Source organism: Hyla sarda, chromosome 1 (assembly GCF_029499605.1).
Source record: "Hyla sarda isolate aHylSar1 chromosome 1, aHylSar1.hap1, whole genome shotgun sequence".
Lineage (NCBI taxonomy): Eukaryota > Metazoa > Chordata > Amphibia > Anura > Hylidae > Hyla > Hyla sarda.
The window spans coordinates 192,582,928-192,606,089 of record NC_079189.1 but is presented as its reverse complement, the minus strand read 5'-3'; the positions used below and the strand labels follow the sequence as shown (position 1 = coordinate 192,606,089).

At 44.1% G+C, this 23,162-nt stretch overlaps 1 protein-coding gene across 1 annotated transcript in view; it reads right to left on the bottom strand.

Annotated features, from left to right (window-relative positions):
• Positions 1-23,162, bottom strand: part of TACR3 (tachykinin receptor 3) — a 196,021-nt gene that overhangs the window by 73,077 nt on the left and 99,782 nt on the right. Inside the window, exon 3 of the mRNA XM_056566298.1 lies at positions 4,776-4,926. Within this exon, the coding sequence (XP_056422273.1) occupies positions 4,776-4,926 (151 nt within the window). The remainder of the gene's footprint in view (positions 1-4,775; positions 4,927-23,162) is intronic.

Sequence of the window (23,162 nt, the reverse complement as noted above, 5' to 3'; positions counted from 1 at the left end):
AAACCAGTAGCCTCTTAGAACCGGTCCACTAGCATGGTCCACGCCAATCCCTCGCTGACACAGAGGATCCACTACCTGTGAGCCGAATCGTGACAGTAACACTGGAACAACACAAAGATCCGGCAGGAGGCTGTGGGAGGAGAAGGTATTTATAGGCAGTTCACAGGTGAATGCCTAATTAAGTCCAACTAGCACTTCCTCTCACAAACCTTAACCCTTAATAACCACTTTGGGCCAGGCACCAATCACTGGTGCACTGGTCCTTTAAATCTAAGAGTCCCGGCGCGTGCGCGCCCTAGAGAGCAGGGACGCATATGCCGAGATGCCGGAGCACTGCCTGGGGACACACGCTGTGAGCGCTCCGAGGCCAGCAGGGGGCCCGGACGCTCAGCGTAACATCAGCTTTGGAAAGGGGGCAGTGCATGCTGTAAATTCTGCATGGTGCCCAAACTTTAGCAGACAACATTTTTTTGTTTTCTGTTACTTTGAAAGTGTAAATGATGGAAATAAAATCTAACTTTTGTTGACATATTATAAGAATGTCTAATCTGTAATTTGATGCCTTTTGGAGATTTTTCCATCTTTCCTTGGCTTCTCTATGCACATTAATACAAATTTTTCCCTGGGGTGCCCAAACTTTTGATCCCCACTGTAAAATAAAAAAAAATAAATGTTTTCACTAAAGTTCAGTTTTTTTCCCAAGTTTACAATTTTTACAAAGGGTAATGGGAGAAAATGCCCCCCAAAATTTGTAACTCCATTTCTTCTGAGTATGGAAATACCCCATGTTACGACATAAAATGCTCTGTGGGCGAATTACAATGCTCAGAAGAGAAGGAGTCATATTTGGCTTTTGGAAAGCAAATTTTGCTGAAATGGCTTTTGGGGGGCATGTCACATTTAGGAAGCCCCTATGGTGCCAGAACAGCAAAACAAACAAACAAAAACAAAAAACACATGGCCTACTATTTTGGAAAGTACACCCCTCAAGGAACGTAACAAGGGGTACAGTGAGCCTTAACACCACACAGGTGTTTGACAACTTTTTGTTAAAGTCGGATTTGTAAATGAAAAAAAAATCACAAAAATGCTGGTTTTTCCCCAAATTTTACATTTTTAAAAGGGGTAATAGGAGAAAATGACCCCCCAAAATTTGTAACCCCATTACTTCTGAGTATGGAAATACCCCATGTGTTGACATCAAGTGCTTCGCTGGCGCACTACAATGCTCAGAAGAGGAGAGCCATTCAGCTTTTGGAGAGAGAATTTGTTTGGAATGGAAGTCAGGGGCCATGAGCATTTACAAAGCCCCCTGTGGTGCCAGAACAGTGGACAGCCCCCCCACATGTGACCCCATTTTGGAAACTATACCCCTCACAGAATTTAATAAGGGGTGAATTGAGCATTTACACCCCACTGGCGTTTGACAGATCTTTGGAACAGTGGGCTGTGCAAATGAAAAATTACATTTTTCATTTTCACGAACAACTGTTCCAAAAATCTGTCAGACACCTGTGGGGCGTGAATGTTCACTGCACCCCTTATTACGTTACATGAGGGGTGTAGTTTTCAAAATGTTCTGGCACTATGGCGGCTTTGTAAACACACGTGGCCTTCAATTCCGGACAAATTTTCTCTCCAGAAGCCCAATGGCGCTCCTTCTCTTCTGAGAATTGTAGTGTATCCGCAGAGCACTTTACATTCACATATGGGGTATGTTCTTACTGGGTTACAAATTTTAGGGGGCTTTTTCCTTTTTTCCCTTGTGAAAATGAAAAATTTGGGGTAACACCAGCATTTTAGTGACATTTTTTTTTTCATTTTCCCATCCAACTTTACTCCGCCTCTAAACATCTTATCCCCTATCCAAAGGATATGGTATAAGATGTCAGATCGCGGGGGACCCGTCACTGGGGACCCCCTGGATCTCGGCTGCAGCACCCACCTGTTGCGGCTTCCGGCAGCGCTGGAGGCTCTCATCCTAACGCCTCCCAACCACAGTGACGCGAGATCGTGACGTTGTGACTCTGCCCCGTGTGACGTCATGCCCCACCCCTCAATGCAAGTCTATGGGAGGGGGTGTGATGGCTGTCACTTCCCCTCCCATAGGCTTGCATTGAGGGGGCGGAGCGTGATGTCACCATGGGGGCGGAGCCGTGATGTCACAATGCTCCGTCCCCGTGATCGACAGCAATCAGACCCGGAGCGAAAACGCTCTGGGGACTGATTCTAATGGGGTGCGGCGTGCAAGATCACGTGGGTTCCCAGCGGCGGGACCCCCGCAATCAGGCATCTTATCCCCTATCCCCTAAGCGCCGGAGTACCCCCTTTAACGAAAATTCGTCAAACATCTGTGGGGTATTTAAGGCTCACTATACCCCTTGTTACGTTCCATGAGGGGTTGGGGTGTAGTTTCCAAAATGGAGTCACACTTGGGGATTTCTTTTTTTGCTTTTATGTCAGAACTGCTGAAAAATCAGCCACCCCTGTGCAAATCTCCAATGTAGGCCTCAAATGTACATAGTGCGCTCTCACTCCTGAGCCTTGTTGTGCGCCCGCAGAGCATTTTACACCCACATATGGGGTATTTCCGTACTCAGAAGAAATTGTGTTACAAATTTTGGGGGTCTTTTCTTCCTTTTACCTCTTTTGAAAATAAAAAGTATGGGGCAACACCAGCATGTTAGTGTAAAATGTTTAATTTTTTTACACTAACAGGCTGGTGTAGACCCCAACTTTTTATTTTCTTAAGGGGTAAAAGGAGAAAAAGCCCCCCAAAATTGGTAACACAATTTCTCCTGAGTACGGAGATACCCAATATGTGGCCCTAAACTGTTTGCTTGAAATACGACAGGGCTCCGAAGTGAGAGACCGCCATGATCATTTGAGGACTAAATTAGGGATTGCATAGGGGTGGACATAGGGGTATTCTACACCATGGATTCCCAAACAGGGTGCCTCCAGCTGTTGCTAAACTCCCAGAATGCCTGGACAGTCAGTGGCTGTCCGGAAATGCTGGGAGTTGTTGTTTTGCAACAGCTGGAGGCTCCGTTTTGGAAACACTGCCGTGCGAGATGTTTTCATTTTATTGGGGAGGGATAGTGTAAGGGGTGTATATGTAGTGTTTTACCCTTTATTTTGTGTTAGTGTATTGTTGTGTGTGTAAATTCACCGGCGATTTGCAGCGATTGCCGACATGGGGGGGCCTCGGGACCCCCCTGGGCATTGCCACGGGATGCCTGCTGATAGATATCAGCAGTCATCCTGGTCCGGTCCCCGCCCGGCGGGTAACAAAATTCCGACAGGCATACAGGTACGCCCTTGGTCCTTAAGTACCAGGGCATCAGGGCATACATGTACGCCCGTAGTCCTTAAGTGGTTAAAAAATCTCTTTAATATTTTCAATTGTGATGCCATGTGGTCTCCGGACCCTGCTGCCACATCCAGATGCTCTGTGGCAGTGATTCTAATAGTGATGCCTGTAATCTGCATGTCATACTGAATAACAGTATTATTACACTAACACAGCACCCTCCTTATGCGTGTTACAGCACCCCTATTGAGGCTCTCTGTAGCCCAGAAATAACCATTTTAAAATAGCGATTCACCTCGAATAAATTTGGATCAAACTGAATTTTTTTCTGAAAATTCGGCGAATCGGCCGAATCGAATTTTCCAAAAAGATAGTAAAACTATTTTTTGAAAATATCATTCAGCAATTTCATACTCCCTGGTAGATTCAAATAGTGTCCCTACGAAGGCAAACATAAATAAATGAATAATTGATTAGTTAAATAAATACATTAAATCAATAAATATGTATATAATATGTTTACCCTTAACAGTTAGTGAGTGCGCCTTTAACTAAAGTGAGACCTGGTACTTGCTTGCAATCCATTTGGCGCTGTGTCAGTCATCATGCAGCATCAGTAATGACATTTAATCCCAGGAGTAAATCCATAATCAGTATGAAGCTTTCATTAGAGTTACTACATTGGATATTCTGACAGCTGACAGCAAGGTAGGGATCCCACAATTGAAAAAAGTGTATGGAGTCAGGACCTATGTTATTCATTTATTGACAAGTTCACTTCTTTATCTTATGCTATCCTAAAAATAATGTGGTCTCCAGAGGTGATTGAAGAGAAAGGGCTAGGTTCATTACAGACACAATGTGCAGTACAGCTGTCATGCCGTCATTCTGCCATTATGTTCTTCACGTCAGTAGAATAGACAACAGGCAACAGTTGAATACCAGCTTTCTGAAACATTGTAATAAAGACAATCAGGGGACTAATGTGTTTCTTTATTGTCTTAATGGGTTGGGTATAGCCAGGCTTAACCAATAGGCGCCAAGTATTATTGCTGCAGAAGGGAATTTGTGGCCCTCCAACCACCATAATCCCCCTAGGTTAAGGCAGTATCGCTTCGAGGTAAAATAAGTAGGTAAAAAAAGTAGGTATTTTGGAGGAATATATAGACATTTAGCCACAGGCTGGACAGTTTCTTTCTATCAAGCCATGAAACTACAGTCAAAATACAAGAACCTACTACAATGATTTATTTTGCGTTTTAAAAGTAAAGGAAAAGCTGTGCCTTAGGGATAAAATCTGATGCTTCATTTAATATAGTCTGCAGCCTTTTTATATACCAAGCACAGCATTACATTTCTCCTCTATACTATGTATAATAATTGACATAATTTATCAGTAATGCTAAAAAAGCTTGAAAATGAAAGGCCAAATAAAACAGGGAAGAATAAAAACACACATTACCTTTCTCTTTGCCCTTAGTTGTTCATGATACTTGTCAGATGTATCCCCAGGTATTTCTCCTCCCCACAGCGTAATTCCAACAATTGTGTATGTTATACCCATGACAAGTAATGGGAAGCAATAAACAAACAGAACCACAATGATTTGATACCTAAAATGTAAAAAAAAAGAAAAAATTATTAAAACATTTTTTTTTTACTTATTTTAACCCCTTAAGGACTCAGCCCATTTTGGCCTTAAGGACTCAGACAATTTAATTTTTACGTTTTCATTTTTTCCTCCTCGCCTTCTTAAAATCATAACTCTTTTATATTTTCATCCACAGACTAGTATGAGGGCTTGTTTTTTGCGCGACCAGTTGTCCTTTGTAATGACATCACTCATTATATCATAAAATGTATGGCGCAACCAAAAAACACTATTTTTGTGGGGAAATTAAAACGAAAAACGCAATTTTGCTAATTTTGGAAGGTTTTGTTTTCACGCCGTACAATTTATGGTAAAAATGACGTGTGTTCTTTATTCTGAGGGTCAATACGATTAAAATGATACCCATTATTATATACTTTTATATTATTGTTGCGCTTAAAAAAAATCACAAACTTTTTAACCAAATTAGTACGTTTATAATCCCTTTATTTTGATGACCTCTAACTTTTTTATTTTTCCGTATAAGTGGCGGTATGGGGGCTCATTTTTTGCGCCATGATCTGTATTTTTTTTGATACCACATTTGCATATAAAAAACTTTTAATACATTTTTTATAATTTTTTTTTTTTAATAAAATGTATTAAAAAAGTAGGAATTTTGGACTTTTTAAAATTTTTTTCGTTCACGCCGTTCACCGTACGGGATCATTAACATTTTATTTTAATAGTTCGGACATTTACGCACGCGGTGATTCCAAATATGTCTATAAAAAATGTTTTTTACGCTTTTTGGGGGTAAAATCGGAAAAAACGGACGTTTTACTTTTTTATTGGGGGAGGGGATTTTTCACTTTTTTTTTACTTTTACTTTTACATTTTTTTACATTTTTTTTTACACTTGAATAGTCCCCATAGGGGACTATTCATAGCAATACCATGATTGCTAATACTGATCTGTTCTATGTATAGGACATAGAACAGATCAGTATTATCGGTCATCTCCTGCTCTGGTCTGCTCGATCACAGACCAGAGCAGGAGACGCCGGGAGCCGCACGGAGGAAGGAGAGGGGACCTCCGTGCGGCGTTATGAATGATCGGATCCCCGCAGCAGCGCTGCGGGCGATCCGATCGTTCATTTAAATGGCGAACTGCCGCAGATGCCGGGATCTGTATTGATCCCGGCACCTGAGGGGTTAATGGCGGACGCCCGCGAGATCGCGGGCGTCGGCCATTGCCGGCAGGTCCCTGGCTGCGATCAGCAGCCGGGATCAGCCGCGCATGACACGGACATCGCTCCGATGCCCGCGGTTATGCTTAGGACGTAAATGTACGTCCTGGTGCGTTAAGTACCACCTCACCAGGACGTATATTTACGTCCTGCGTCCTTAAGAGGTTAAAGGGGTACTCTAGTGGAAAACTTTTTTTTTTTTTTAATCAAATGGTGCCAGGAAGTTAAACAGATTTGTAAATTACTTCTATTAGAAAATCTTAATCCTTCCATTACTTATCAGCTGCTGTATGCGCCACAGGAAGTTCTTTTCTGTCTGACCACAGTGCTCTCTGCTGACACCACTGTCAAGAGCAGGAGCAAATCCCCATAGCAAACATATCCTGCTCTGACATGGACAGAGGTGTCAGCAAAAAGCACTGTGGTTAGACAGAAAATAAATTTTAAAAGAAAAGAACTTCCTGTGGAGCTTATAGCAGCTGAAGTACTGGAAGGGTTAAGATTTTCTAATGGAAGTAATCCCTTTTTTTTTTTTTTTTGCAATGTTGTGAACGGCAACGTATGCCACAGCATGGCTATACAGTCATATAAGCTGGAAGTATAATTTATCAGTTTGTGCATATGTAATCATTCTATGACTAAGCGCTGTATTGCGTGAACCGTGTCAGAAGTTTCCTGTGTCTATGTCTTATGGAATATGATGTGAATTTTCAATAAAGGGAAGTTTTATCAGATCACCTTGAGTTGGACAGCAGTTTCCTTTGGTTGGATATGTTCATGGAAGCCGGGGCCGTGCTGGCGGGTCCATGGCACTGGTGTGTCTGAGAGGCGGGAGTGTAGCTGCATATCCTGGACACTTTTGCAACTTTCTGCCACCAGTTGATTTAAAAAAATATATTTTTCATCGGAGTACCCCCTTTTTTTTGCAATGTGGCGAAATGCAAGGTATGCCACAGCATGGCTATACAGTGATATAAGCTGGAAGTATACAGTAGATCAGAGATAAACATCAGGGTATAATCCCAATGTATACCTCAAACATATAGAGTAAAGACTGCTTGAGGCTACAGTCACACTATGGAATCTCTGCCTGGCGACAATAAAGACAAATATTCCGTCTGCACCACTAAAATCCTTTAATGCTGGAACCCTTCAGACATGCACCATCACCATTGATGACAATGCAGTCCACATGTAATTCTGCTATAAAAAAATTTCAGAAATGGGATTCTCTTATACTGAAATTCTACATTTTTGACATTCTGAAAACCATCCATCAGAGTTTTTTTTTTTTGGGCACCACTGTGGGGTGCATATAATGTACTTCGTCCCTCTTTTATTAATTGCTAGCTGAGTACCCGGCATTGCCCGTTTTTTCCTTCCTAATCCTTGTAGGGGAGGAAAATAAACAAAGGAGGAAGCTTTTGACTTCATATCCAGTCCTCATATATTGTTGTCATATCCCAACCCCATATCCTGTCCCCATATTCCGTCCTCATATCTCGACCTCATATCCCGACCTCATATGCTGTCCTCATATCCCGTCTTCATATCCCGACCTCATATCCCAACCTCATATGCCAACCTCATATGCCAATCTCATATGCTGACCTCATATCCCGACCTCATATGCTGTCCTCATATCCCATCCTCATATCCCGTCCTCATATCCCGACCTCATATCCCAACCTCATATCCCATCCTCATATCCCGTCCTCATATGGCGACCTCCTTTCCAGACCTCATATGCTGTCCTTATATACTGTCCTTATGTCCTATCCTCATATCCTGTCCTCATATTGTAAGCTGAAAATAGAAGGGGACGTGGCTTTGTGGGACTGGGTGTGATTTGCAAGCCAGACCGATGCACAAAAAGGGTTGAGAATAAAAGGGGTGGGCGTGTCTTTGTGAGATGGGGTGTGGATTGTAAGCCGAACTGACACATTCACCGGGAGATGCAGAGCAGGAGCTTGTAGAGTAAGGTACTGGAAGTCCCATATACTTGCATGGGACTTGAAACAAAACCCATCTTTTATATAAGGGTGTAGGTAAGGGTTAATTAAACTATCATACATTTTTATTTGACAAATAAGTAATATGTGTACCAGGTATTATTGAAATATCTCCAGCCGTACAAAAGTTATGTCGGAACATACATTTCCTGTAGATTTGCATGGAACTTTAAACAAAAACCCCGACCCTCACAAATGGGAGTAGTTAAGGGTTAAATTAACTATCCTATATTTTAAGTGGACATATAAGTAACATGTGACCAAGTATTATCGAAATATCTCAAGCCGTTTGGAAGTTATGCAGTAACATATATTTCCCATAGACTTGTATGGGACTTTAAGCAAAAACCCCGCCCCTGACATATGGGGGTGAGTAAAGGTTAAATTGCCTATCCTATTTTCGTTGTTTACATATTAGTAATGTGTGTGCCAAGTTTCATGTTAATATCTTTAGCTGTTGTTACCTCGTACTCTTGTTGCACTATCATGCAGCCTGCATCTGTTCTACTGTAATTGTATATTATCCCCTATGTTATGTATATAAGAATGTTGTATCTTTAAGAAAGGTTAACATGTGATCACCAGTTGTCATGGGGGTTGTCATGTTATTGTTACCCAGGAGGTATCAGTGACCAGGTGACTTAAGGGTGACCAATGGGACCTCACCAGAGTCTCCCCCATAAAAATCCTGGGAGTAGTCTCTTCTCTCTCTTAGTTCCTGAGTCTTTGCTGAGGTGCAGTTGAGCCTAAGAGTGTGTCTGGAGTCATAGGAGGACTCAAGTCAAGTCTGCAGCCACAAGCTACAAGTCTACATGTAAGCTAAAGTCACAGCTTAGTCTGTCTCCAGTCAAGTCAGTCACTGTCATGGCCTGCACTAAATTGTCCAAAACCACTGCAAGTCCCAGCAAGCCCTTAAGGTTGCTGAAGTCACTGGTCACCTCCGTGGGCCCGGCTACACTGTATAGACTGTACCATCTGTCACTCAGTAAAGCTACCGTTGTCCGTAACTTGGAATCAGAGTAATTATTGCCCCTGTGCCTTGCCCAGGATCCAGTGGTATATCTTCGGGTGGTATAAACCCCATCCTTGCATCATGAATACAAGGGGTTGATGCCATCTGCCCCTAAGGTATTTCCATTTGCCCTTTTGGCATCCTCCGAATAGGATACTGGTGTGCGTCTTATGCGACATGTCCTCCCCCAGTCTGAACTGTGTCCAGTATTGTCAGAAAATCACATGCCGATTCAAATAAAATTTGTGCTATAAAGTGTAAGGGACCCTGTCAGTGGAAAGAGTTTTACCTGAGGAGCTTGTGAAATAGAGGGGGAGGTGAAGAAAGGACTGTTATTTGCCATTGTGAACTGCAGAGAGTCGGCACCTGGATGGTTAACTTGGTCTGGTGTTTCCTGCACGCAGCTCCGCCCCGTCAGTCCCCAGCAGTGACGCCTCTTCAGTACAGTGAGGAGGAACCAAAGAGCCGACCTGTGTTACACAGGGGAAGATTTTGCCGACTGGACCAAAACCGGAAGTTCCCTGGGCGCAGCCATATTGAAAGCTCTGGCTGCTGCGCTCGTCTCTGCTGTTATCTGTCAAGCACCCGCTGCAGCGTAGACTCTGCAAACACCAATGATTGTCAGCATTAAGTCTCCGGTGCCAGCAGCTGTCAGAATTAACCTGTTAGTGCCCGCAAGTATGATCGCAAGACTATTCCCAACCGGGTGCCTGCAAAATAGAGGGGGAGCATCTATTACAGTACCCTCATTAGTCAAGTCAAAGCCACTGCAGCACTTCAACAAGCATCTTAAAGGGGAATGCACCTTATTTCTCTTAAAGTGATAGCGCACTCAAAAATCGACAGGATGTCAGAACCCAGCTCTCCAGATCAACCAGGCAGCCGCTCCCCTTCATCTCCAGCAGTGAGGTTATCACCTGCCCCAACAGTCGGGACCTTGCCTGCCCTGCCTGCAGTCCACATCAACAGTCCTGGTGTTCCAGCATTTGCACCGGTATTCATGGGGAACCCAGTCCTCCCTACCTACAATGGAGACCCCTTCACCTTGAGGGATTTCAAAGAGAGGATCCAGAGTTTGTTTGTCTTTTTCTCTTTCCCTCCTAACCAAGAGGTGCAATTGCCCACAGGACAACTACAGGGACCAGCATTAGAGGAAGTCCGCACCTGGCCAGCCTCTGAAAAGGTAACTGTAGAGCAGATCCTTGAAGGACTGTACCAGGTATTTGAGCCACATTCTCCAACAGAGGCACATCTCCGGCTCTATGAAAGGCGACAAAATCCAGGTGAAACCTTGAGAACATATGCCGTAGCCCTACAGAATGCCCTAGAGACTGTCCAAAAATTAGAGGGTATAACTCCCAAGCAGGGCAGCAAAGTGTTCATGGACAGATTTATTGATGGGGCTCATAATAAGTGGGACAAAGCCCAGCTGCGAATGTTAGCAGTCCAAAACCCCAACATGTCATTCCCCACTTTCAAAAGACTGGCTATCTGAATGATTGAGTCCGGGACTCAGTTAGAGGAAGTTTGTACATCCATTAAACCCATTAAAGAGCCACTAGGGGCAGTAGCCAGACCTCCACCACCGTCACCAGCCCCCCCCCCCCCCAGTGTCCTCTACTTTGCCAGCCACCGCAGGCTCAGATTTACAGAGTGTTAGGCAGGACAAACTGACTAAGGCTAAAACAACTGACTAAGGCTGTGAAGGAGCTTGCCACCCGGGCTGCTCCACCTGAACGTGAACCGCTCCTGCCTAGAAAACCTGCCCCTTCTCCTTCTTCCTCCAAATTTTAATCCTCCGCCCAATAGACCCTTTTGCACTTACTTTAATAAGTCAGGACATTGGGAAATGCTGATATTTAAACGAATTTCCCCTGAGGTCGAGGACCGGCCCTCAGGAAAACAGTCATCAGGTCTAATCCCCGAATGACCTAAGTCAGGACTCTCACTTTATGTCCCCTCCTGCCCCTATGTAAAAATTGTTGTAGAAGGTGTACCGTTGGAGATGTTGATAGATACAGGGTCACAAGTGTCTACTATACCTAAAAGTGTTTTCTATCAGCATTGGGATTCTAGTTTATTGTGTGAGCCTGATGATGTTCACTTCCGAGTAGTTGTGGGTAATGGGCAACCAGTCCCCAGATATGGATACTGGGAGCCAACTATTCAGTTGGGAAAGCATGTACTTACCGGGCAGGGAGTGATTGTAACTAATGTAACAGATAAGGGGTCTGCCGAGTTTATATTGGGGATGAACACTATGATAAATTGCTTTTGCTGAAATATTAAATGCCTTGCATGCCTTTCTCCCCATCTGTCCCCTTCAGGCCAGCGGGCTGCACAGCCCCACTTGAAAGTTCTACAGTCGAAGCAGAAGTTTGCTAACAAGCAAGGTGAAATCTGCAGAGTACGAGTTCAAGACAAGTTCAAGTTCAAGTCCCAGTGCGGTTAGTAAACCTGTCTGATTCTGCTACTGTCTTGCCCAAATACACTTCTGTAGCCCAGCTGTACCTCCTAGAGTCAAATGACATTGTGACAGAACGTCTGGTTGCTCAACAGCATGCAGCTCAAGTGGCCAAAGGATCTAGTGTGAGCCCTCCAGAGCCCTGGTGGGCGCAACTCTAGGTTGGAGACGACACTACCCCAAGGGACCAGGTCAATAGAATCATCAATGTTGCCAAGAGGTACCATGAGGCTTTCAGCAAGGACCCCACAGACTTTGGCCATACTTCAATGATCCAGCACCGAATCCTCACAGGTGATAGCCTACCTATCAATGAAAGACACCGTCCAGTTGCGCAGGCATGTTATGGGCTGTCAAGAAGATGCTGGCCAACATGAAAGAGGCAGACATGATTCAAGAAAGTTAGAGCCCCTGGGCAGCGCCACTTGTGCTGGTCAAGAAGAAAGACATAACCATCAGCTTCTGTTTTGATTACAGAAAATATAATAATGCCACACATAGAGACACTTATCCTTTGCTAAGGTTCGACGAGTCACTCACAGCCTTCAGGTCGGCTGCTTACTTCTCCACCCTGGACTTAACCAGCGGATATTGGCAAGTGCCCATGGCCATGGAGGATTTGGAGAAGGCCACCTTTGTGACACCCATGGCACTGTTTGAATTTAAAAGTATGCCATTTGGGCTGTGCAATACCCCTGCTACGTTCTGATGGAAAGGTGCCTGGGCCATCTGAATTTTCAAAGTGTCCTATTGTACCTGGACGATGTCATTGTGTATTCCAAGTCCTACCAGGAACACCTCAGTCATTTTTCAGATGTCTTCCAAGTCTTAATCAAGCATGGATTAAAGATTAAACCGTCCAATTGTCACCTGCTCAAGCCTCAGGTCCATTCCTTGGGTCATGTTGTCAGTGCAGAAGGGGTCCAACCCAATCCTGAAAAGGGGGAAGCTGTCAAGAACTGGCCTACCCCACGCACAGTGAAAAATTTCAGGAGCTTCCTGGGATTTGCCGGCTACTACCGCTGCATCATTCCCCACTTTGCCCAGATTGCAGAACCCCTCACAGCTCTCTTAAGGGGTATTGCAAAGGAGAACTACATTGGAAGACCTATTGAATGGGCCGAAGAGCATGAGACAGCGTTCCAAGCTCTTAAATATCTGCTGACGGAGCCACGCATCTTGACTACAGTCAGCCATTCTGTTGTAGTCTGGATACGCCAGCTCTGGGAACTGTCCTGTCCCAAGTCCAGGAAGGACAAGAGTGAGTAATTGCATATGCCAGTTGCAATCTACGAGAAGCAGAGCAAAACAATGGCAATCACAGCTCCTTCAAGTTGGAACTTCTCGCCCTGGTGTGGGCCGTGACCGAAAAATTCAAAGACTATTATGCTGCCACGCCATTTACTGTCTACACTGACAATAACCCGTTGGCCCACCGGAACACTGCCAAGTTAGGTGCCATTGAACAGCAAACGGCTTCAAGCCTAGCCAATTACAGTTTCACCATCAAGTATAGAAGCAGCAAGTCAAATGTCAATGCCGATGTACTCTCTCGGATGACCCCAGGCGAAGAACCACCTGTCGGAGACATGTGGGAAGACGTGGAGATGCCCCAATTTTATCAGCGGTTTGTGAACCAGAATATTGTGACCGCCCTCATGGATGCTGAACCCAGGTCCATAAAGGTTAAGGATGACCTATACACCTGGAAGACTCTTCAAGAAGAAAGTCGAGTCATGGGGGATCTGTTGGACTACCATCTGGCGAAAAAGGGGCCAACCCGTCTACACCGGGCCCAGTGTAACTACGAGTTGAAACGTCTGTAACCACAGAGGAAACAACTGTTTGTGCACAAAGGACTGCTGTACCGAAATTCTTTGGATCCAGTCTCTGGTGATCAACTTCATCAGATTCCGGTTCCCTGAAGAGACGAGGCGATGGTCCTCAATGCATACCATGACCAGTTGGGACACTTTGGAGTCCATAAGACCAAAGCTATAGTCAGGCAAAGATTCTATTGGATCGGAATGCGGAGTGACATTGAGAAATGGTGCAGTGAATGTGCAGTCTATACTGTCACCAAGAATGTGCGCAAGGACGCAAGAGCACCCCTCCATTCCATCCAGAGTGAAAGGCCCAACCAGTTAGTCGTGCTAGACCATGTCAAATTGTCTCCTACCAGGTCCGGGTATACTTATGCTCTCACCATGGTGGATTATTATTCTAAATGGGTTGTTGTTGTACCCCTCAAAGATCTCACAGCCAAGACAGTGGCCCAGATGTTCTACTCCAATTTGGTGCAAACCCTTGGATGTCCGTAGTCTGTCCTAACCTACCAAGTAACGGCCTTCGAGGCCCAACTCTTCCAAGAGTTATGTCAGTTCCATGCCTGTAAGAAACTCCGGACTACCACTTACCATCCCCAGGGAAAGGGCTCTGTGAGCACATCAATCAAGTCTTTATTCACATGTTGCAAGCAGCCTCTATGTCAAGACACGAAGAGTGCCCCCGACTGCTGCCCGAATTACTGGAGATATATAACAACACAGTTGATTGCTTACAGGATATACCCCTTTCTACTTGATGATGGGGGACATGGGCAATTGCCTAAAGACCAGACATTTGGGCTCCAGGTCTCGTTCAACAACTCTCCGCAAGCCTCCCTAGAATGGGTCTCTGACCACGAGAGAAGGATCCAAGCCAAAGAAATTGTCAGAGAAAAGATGGACGAGGCTCAACAGAGACAACAAGAGGACTATAACCGTCATGCCTCTGCCAAACCACTTCAATTGGGCGATAAAGTCTGGCTACGAAAGTTTCCGAGGACCAACAAGTTAGATTCTATCTGGGAGACAGAACCATACAGGGTTCCATACCCTATCCTGAGTCTGATGTCTATAAAGTTCAAAAACCTGGGTATGAGACACAAGTCATTCACCGGAATCGAATCAAGTTATGTCTCAAAGAAGATCTACCAATGCTCCCAGTCCGCCTCCTACAGCTGTCAGGCCTGCGAAAGAGTATGTCCTGGGCGAGGGAATGCACCCATCTATGGATTTCCCCATGTTTTCTCCAAATCAGCCTGCGATCTTCTGAGTCTCACCAACCCTGGGGCTGGTTCAACCCACATTAGTCTCCACACCAGTCCCAGTCTTGTCACTGTTGGCTCCAGCCTATACACAAGTCACCAGAGTGCAATCTCTGTCACCAGCCTCTCCAGCACAGCTGTCAGCAACTCTGAGTCCAGCCAGTCCTGAACTAATACCAGCTCCTGATTTCACTGGGGGAGAGCCAGTTGCAGCTCCAGAAGTCCCAAGAGCTCCAGAAATCTCAAGAGTTCCAGATTTTCCAGAGGAGGAGTTGCCCAGATCCCAAAGGTCGATGCAAGGACAACTACCAGCTAGGTATAAGGAATAATGGTAGTGCTATGTACAAAGTTGTCAGTATAACACATATTCAGTAACACTAATTCAGTCAGCTTACATAATGTATTAAATAAGCTAGTCAAATGCCTAGTTAGGACTGTATCTAACTTGTACATTTCCAGTCCATAATTCACCTGTCTAACATTTTTCCTGTCCATGTGTTCAGGGTACTTTCCTGGCCAGAGGGTTCCCCATTAAATATACATAAAGCACATAGAGCGACAGAGTGGCTGTATATAACACTGTTATGTTATATAAAAACATGTATAGAGTTCTGGGGAGAAGTGGTTAGTGCGAGGGGCCCCAGTAGTTAAGGCATTATTTATGTAGTTATAAGGGTAATGAATCCCACATGTTTATGTCCCATTATTGAAAGGACATTGTATGGACATTTAAAAAAAATAATGCTACATGGACTCGTCTCAGTTCTTTTTATTCAGAACTGTGAAGAACATTCAACAATAATGCCCCAGGAACTGTCAGTCTAGGCCCCAGTGGCCACTTCCAATCATCCTCCCTCCAGGACTGGGCACCGAGGACGGCTGTGTTTAAGAGGGGGAGTTTGTGGTGGCCCAGTATGGGAGTTGTTGCCCCATACCCTTGCTGGCCTGTCAGGCAGCATCCCTGCAGTGTCCTCTGGGCCCCCTGCATTTTTGTTCTACTGTAATTACACATTATCCCCTATGTTATGTATATAAGCATGTTGAATCATTAAGAAAGGTTGAAGGGAACTCCGGTGGAAACAAGTAGAAAACAAATGTTTTCAAATTAACTGGTGCCTGAAAGTTAAACAGATTTATAAATTACTTCTATTAATAATCTTAATCCTTCCAGTACTTATTAGCTGCTGTATAAAACAGAGAAATTTGTGAATTTCTTTTCTGTCTGACAACAGTGCTCTTTGCTGACACCTCTGTCCATGTCAGGGACTGTCCAGATTAGAATCATGTCCCCATAGAAAACCTCTCCTGCTCTGGACAGTCCCTGACACAGACAGAGGTGGCAGCAGAAAGCACTGTTGTCAGGCTGGAAAGAACTTCACAAATGTCTTGTAGCTGATAAGTATTGGAAGGGTTAAGATTTTTAAACAGAAGGGATTTACAAATTGGTTTAACTTTCTTGCAACAGTTGATTTAAAAAAAAAAATTCCGGAGCTCTGCAGCCACAAGTTACAAGTCTTCAAGTAAGCTAAAGTCACAGCTTAGTCTGTCTCCAGTCAAGTCAGTCACTGTCATCTATTGTCAAGTGAACGGGGCCTCCACTAAATTGTCCAAAACCACTGCAAGTCCCAGCAAGCCTTTAAGGTCTCTGAAGTCACTGGTCACCTCCGTGGGCCTGGCTACACTGTATAGAGTGTACCATCTGTCACTCAGTAAAGCTACCATTGTCCGTAACTTGGCATCAGAGTCGTTATTGCCCCCCCCCGTGCCCAGCCCAGGATCCAGCGGAATACCTTTGAGTGGTATTAAGGATAAACCATGAACGGGCATCACGAATACATGGGGTTAATACCATCTGCCCCTAGGGTAATTCCATCTGCCCTGCATCACACCCCATACTACACTATAATAGCTGAAGTTCTCACACAGCCCACATTGCTCATGCTTTGGCTTCCCTTTAGGGTTGAAGTTCTCATGCAACTCAAGTCTTTCAGCATTGACTACTCTCTGGCTTGATGCCTCACACAGTCCAAACTGTCCACAGGACTTTTCTGTCCACTAACTCACTTTTGAGCTCTTTACACTCTGACCATGATACTGTGATACTGTGATGTCCCACTACGGGATATGCTCCTACAGTCCTGTCAGGTTGAGTCCCTGTACGTCCTCAGGGCTCACCTGCAGTGTTCCCCCATAATGTGTATAAGTTGTATATTTAGTGTAAAGGATCTTTGATATGGTCACATGGTTGTTGGTCCCATAATAATGGTTGTCAAATGGTTAAGTCATGTGTTTTGTTACCCAGAGAGCACTAGGTGACCAGATGACCCGCAGCTAGCCTATGGGCTCCTTGCTCAGCCCCCCTTTATAAGAGGGGGAGGTACTACAATCACTCTCTTGTGTTTCACTTTCAGCTGAGGTCAAGTCCAGTCCAGACGTCTCAGAGCCAGTGTCCAGCACATCTGGAGGCCTCAAGCCTAATTTGCAGCCACAAGTCAGTAAGTCAAGTCATCTTTGTCTGCTGTCACTATCTTTAGTCAAGTCAAGTCAGTTATAGTCAGCGTGGCTGTGCTAGAGTCTGTCAAGTCACTGCAAGTCCCAGCAAGCTGCAAGGTCCCTCGTGTTACTGGTCACCTCTCTGGGAATCTTACTGCCCTTTAACCCCTTAAGGACCCGGGGGTTTTCCGTTTTTGCATTTTTGTTTTTTCCTCCTTACCTTTAAAAAATCATAACTCTTTCAATCTTTCACCAAAAAATTCATATGATGGCTTATTTTTTGCGCCACCAATTTTACTTTGTAATGACATCAGTCATTGTACCCAAAAATCTACGGCAAAACGGAAAACAAAATCAATGTGAGCCAAAATTGGAAAAAAAACGCCATTTTGTAACTTTTGGGCTTCCGTTTCTGCACAGTACATTTTTCGGTAAAAATGACAACTTCTTTTTATTCTGTAGGTCCATACGGTTAAAATGATACCCTACTTATATAGGTTGGATATTGTGGTACTTCTGGAAAAATCAAAACTACATGTAGGAAAATGTAAACGTTTAAAATTGTCATCTTCTGACCCCTATAACTTTTTTATTTTTCCGCGTATGGGCGGCATTAGCGCTCATTTTTTGTGCCGTGATCTGAAGTTTTTAGCGGTACCATTTTTGCATTGATATGACTTATTGATTTCTTTTCATTCATTTTTTCATGATATAAAAAGTGACCAAAAATGCACTATTTTGGACTTTGGAATTTTTTTGCGCGCACGCCATTGACCGTGCGGTTTAATTAATGATATATTTTTATAATTCGGACATTTCCGCACGCGGCGATACCACATATGTTTATTTTTATTTTTATTTACACTGGTTTTTTTTTTATGGGAAAAGGGGGGTGATTCAAACTTTTAATAGGGGAGGGGTTAAATGATCTTTATTCACTTTCATTTTAGACGCGGCGTTCAACTTTGAACGGTGCGTCTAAAGGGTTAATAGCACGCGGCAGCGCGATCATTGTTAGAGGCCGGGCCCGACCCGCTATGATGCGGGGCCACGCCGTGGCCCCGCGTTATAGATTGGGAGCGGACTCAGGGCGTACAGGTACGCCCTGAGTCCTTAACAGGTTAAAGACTGTTATACCTGTTCAACTTCAGCAAAGCTAGCGTTAACCTTAACCTGGCTTTGGACTATTATTTACCCCTACCTAAACTAGGACTAACGGGATTACCTTCGGGTGGTTACATCGGCAAACCACACCCAGGCATCACGAACACGAAGGAGTTAATACCATCTGCCCCTACACCTCACATCGCACCCCGTGGCTCACAAAAATGCACTCTATCGCTCTTTCACTTCTGAAACTCTAGGTTCTGGTAACAACTTTCAAAGACCCACAGCGCAGTCTCTACTTCCGCAAATCATTACACAGTTCAGCTTCTTCTTTCCTATCAACCAAATCCTTTGAGGCAAGCTTAGGCCTTCTCTTTCTTAAATTCAAAAAACAAGTCTCTAAGGTGATTCATGCAGTTTTACTGTGCACACTCTATCTAGCACTCCTATGACTCCTTCTACCAGCATCGTAGTATCTAAAGCAAGGGAAAAAGAAAGAGCAGAGCTTCCTCTAAGGGCAGTAGTTTGTGAAGGTATATGGCAGACAGCAGAGGTCGCATCTAACAGATGTGTGCTTACCTTTCTGCCAGACACAACCACCATACAGTGCTTGTATATATGCAATTGCAGAGCTGCCTCCCGGGGATCAGTCTCAAAGTCTCTCGGCTGATTTTGGACGTCAAGTGGAAGGTAGGGAAAAAATTCCGGGTTCTCTGGCGCGTGCCGCAAGAAAGGAAGGTATCCGGTATTAGGATAAATATTCTTTATTTTGCCGGTACAGACGCGTTTCCAGGCTTCCGCCTCTTTCTCAATAAACAATGGCTTATGCGTTACAAACAAAGGTGGGAGAAATTTAAAACAGTAAAAACCCGCGAACGGGTTAGGTGCGGGACCGCCCCATGGTGACGTAACAATCGCACCTGTCAAGGTAAAGTCTTTTGGATGGGAAGGGCTATGTTTCATAGTCTGTTTCCATACGCGAATCATATCTTCCAATGATGTCAGTTTAAAACGAATCATATTTTTACTATAAAATTGAAACTAAAAACTTAGCAAAATAAAACGAGAGAATATGTTACTGTGAGTCAGTGTATATTTGCGTTCATATTGTATGCTATCCGGGCTCTAATATGTGTGTAATGTTCTGGATAGTAGGACAGGATCTCGGCACTCAGATGATGCGCATTGGAGACTATGACAACTCCTACGGGCATATATATCTGAATGGGTGAAATAGATGTAAAAGGTTAGAGTTCAAGTTTTCTCAGTGGTTCCATACATGTTTGTTTTAGAACTAATGTATGTATAGGATGCTAGAGTTAAGGGTGCTGTGTTACCAAATTTGTATGGCAAACATTGTGGCAGATGTTTGTAAACATATCCATCGGATAGGTATATAGTAGTGTGCATACCAGTCAGTGCTACGGGGTACGTACAGCGTTGCGGGTGGTAGAACAGAATTGCACCGCTCAGGTGGTTCGTAGGGGGGACTATGACAACCCCTATGGGTATGTTTATCTGAACAGATTGAATAAGTGATGGGAGTTGTAATTCAGACTGAGAGCTGGTGTTGTATATTGTTGTTCTTAGTCCGATATTTCTTCGGAGTAAATAGAATTATTATAGATACAAGCCTAAATGCAGCACTCTAATTTTGAATAATAGAGTCCGTGAGTATATACTTCTTGGGAATGTTACATGTGAATCCTTACAGGTATATCTTTTAATTTATTTTAGATGATAAGTATTCCTATTCTAAATGGACACAGAGATAGTCCATTGGGTGAACGCGGTTAGAACTTCTTTTACAGTTATTCTGAATGATGAGTGTAGACTTGCTCGATGGATTCATTAAGACCCGAAGGGTACAGCATGTCCATCTTATAAATCCAATAGGATTCTCGCTTACATAGTCATCCAAAGCGATCCTCTACATCTTCCGAGATCTGTTCCAATGTTGTTACCGTAAAATCCTTAAAATTACTATTATGGACCTCCTTTGTGTGTCTTGATACGCTGTGTTTCTGATATTGGTGGGTAACATTGTACCTGTGTCCATTGAATCTGGTCCTCAGTTGTTGGGACGTGCGACCGATGTACTGTAGGTGACATGTGCATTCTATTAAGTAGATGGAACTGCAGTCCATACAGGTTTTTATCTGAAAGAACCCAGAATTTTTTTCCTACCTTCCACTTGTCTACCAGCATCGTGACAGAGTGTTCCATTGCCATAATGATCACACCTATGTTAGCACTGGGTTTTTTATGGCCCTCACAAATGCTGACAGCCAATTGAGTATCATTACTGTGACTGTGCACTACAACTTGGATCATAAGGTGGACATACAGTTCAGGAGCACAATACAACATGGTATATGCACATTACAGTACAGTGTACATAAATGATTCATGTGGTGCATAACATCAACAAATATTTCCTTAAATTGATATACCACAGTCTTTTACATAAAGAGGAAAGATAATAGGGGTATGTATCAATAATGGTGTTGCAATGTGTGATTTTATGTGTTTTTCTTTTTGCGTCAATTGTAGCATAGTTGCACCAAAATTATAATTGTCGCATGCAAGTTTGAAATTTTGGCACAAATGCAGTGATACAAAAGGCGCAGACTCCTGCCCCAGAATTCCAGGCAAAAATTTGTGGCTGTGTGGCAGCATCTGAAAAGTGTTAAATCTGACCATTGAATTTTGCTGGGTTCACAAAGGTAAATCTTACACATATAGGTCCTTTTTGTATGTTTAAAAACCTATATAAAAAATCACAGACATGTGACGTTCCTAAAACATATTTAAAAAAACAACAACATTATTGTATAAAACATTTTATTTAAAATAAAAAAAAAAATGTTTTTGGTGTAACTGTTACATTAATATTTTTTGAGGAAACACAGAATATTTTAATGTAAACAAACATTTGTAACACACTTTGGTTGGTCAGTGTTTGAATGTTATACCTTCTATTGTTGTACCTACTTTCTCTGTCATTTTTTTCTTGGTGTAAGTTTGTACCTTAACGAACAGGATTGCGCCCAAATTTGCGCCAAAACAAAAAGTCGCAATTGACAAATTCCAAACCAAGGCATGATTTCAACTGAAATCACAACTTACACTGTCAAATCAGTGATAGTGTTCTAAACCATTTTGCGCAACTGTTTGTCGCAAAAAGTAACATATAAAGAAAATAGCAACAAAACACAGTCAAAAAAACTGTGTAAAAACCTTCATTTGTGGTCGTGGCTCGAAGAGCCGTGAATGAATGACCTGAGGAGGAAATACAATTAGAATGACTTACCGACCTAACCTAGAATCCTCTGGAACCAGGAACATAAGAAGTAAGGAAACAGCGGTTGAGGTGTGCCCAAAGTACCGCGACCGTGGGTACGCCTATAGAGGGCATACCCTGATATGAGATCATGGATTTATGATAATGTGTGTCTCGGAAGAAGGAGAAAAAGGGAGGGTAGGGTGGATGTCGTCAACGATACACACACCCCTACCTGTGGGAGAGGTGTGGTTTTATACCCCACGCCACTCCCACAAATGCAGCCAATTAGGCTTTCAACTTGTGGTCGTGGCTCGAAGAGCCATGAATGAATGACCTGAGGAGGAAATACAATTAGAATGACTTACCGACCTAACCTAGAATCCTCTGGAACCAGGAACATAAGAAGTAAAGAAACAGCGGTTGAGGTGTGCCCAAAGTACCGCGACCGTGGGTACGCCTATAAAGGGCAGAGTCAGAAATAGGGTGCAACTTAATTTTATTTGGGTTTACAGAGCCAATATCTTAAACACATTTGCCATTTCCATTGAAGGGTCCGGCACATAGCGGTCAAAGCAAGCAGAATTCCAACGCCCCAGCTTCTTGATCACATGAGCTGGAACGTTGTGTCTGAAAGCAGCCGAGGCCGCGCCAATTCTGAATGAGTGACCTGTGATGCCTGGGGGGTCTCTACCCAACATGGTGATGAGCGACAGGACGTGTTGGATGAACTGTGACGATGATAAAGCCTGGCCACCAACCGCTAGAAGAGGACTGTCCGCTGCTCGTCCCGACAACATGGACAGTAGGACCAATAGGGCAGCTACCGGGCACCAATGATGAGACGTGGGAAAATAGTGGACAGACGCTCCCCACCTGCAGGTTTTGGTGGCCAGGAGGGTGAGGGTGAAGCCTGGGCCACTGGGTGACAACTGGCCCAGGGTCAGGCCTGATAATCTGTGCCCGAGACGCGTGAACTCACCGGGCCTGAGGAAGCCATAGAAAGCAAGGTGAATTGCTGCTGGGTGCTAAGGAATCTCTGATTAAAATGTTAGCCACTGATGAGTAGGTGGCTAGGCCGTCAGTTTCTGGAGCGGGGGGACCGTGGCTCCAGTTCGATCTGCTCCTGGTAGGACCTGAAAGAACAGCCTCAGGTTAGCGCGAGACAATGCGTCAGCTGCAACATTTAGTCTACCCTCAATATGTTCGACGGAGAAGTGGAAGTTGTGCTCGAGTGCTAGTAACACGAACTTCCTGACGAAGCGCATGATGTGAGGAGACTTGGAGCGTGCTTTGTTTAGAATATCGACTGTGGCCGTGTTGTCGCATATGAAACGAACAGTCGTGTAACTCCAAGAATGCCCCCACACTGCAGCGGCCGCTACTATAGGATAGATTTCAAACAGCGCTGAGGTTTCTTTGAAACCAGGGATGTTACCGATCTCTGGAGGCCAAGGACCTGCCAGCCACCGGTTGTCATGTATGGCTGCGAACCTGAGTGCTGAGGCATCGGACAGCACTGTGGGGGACAGTTCTGAGGCTGCAGGAG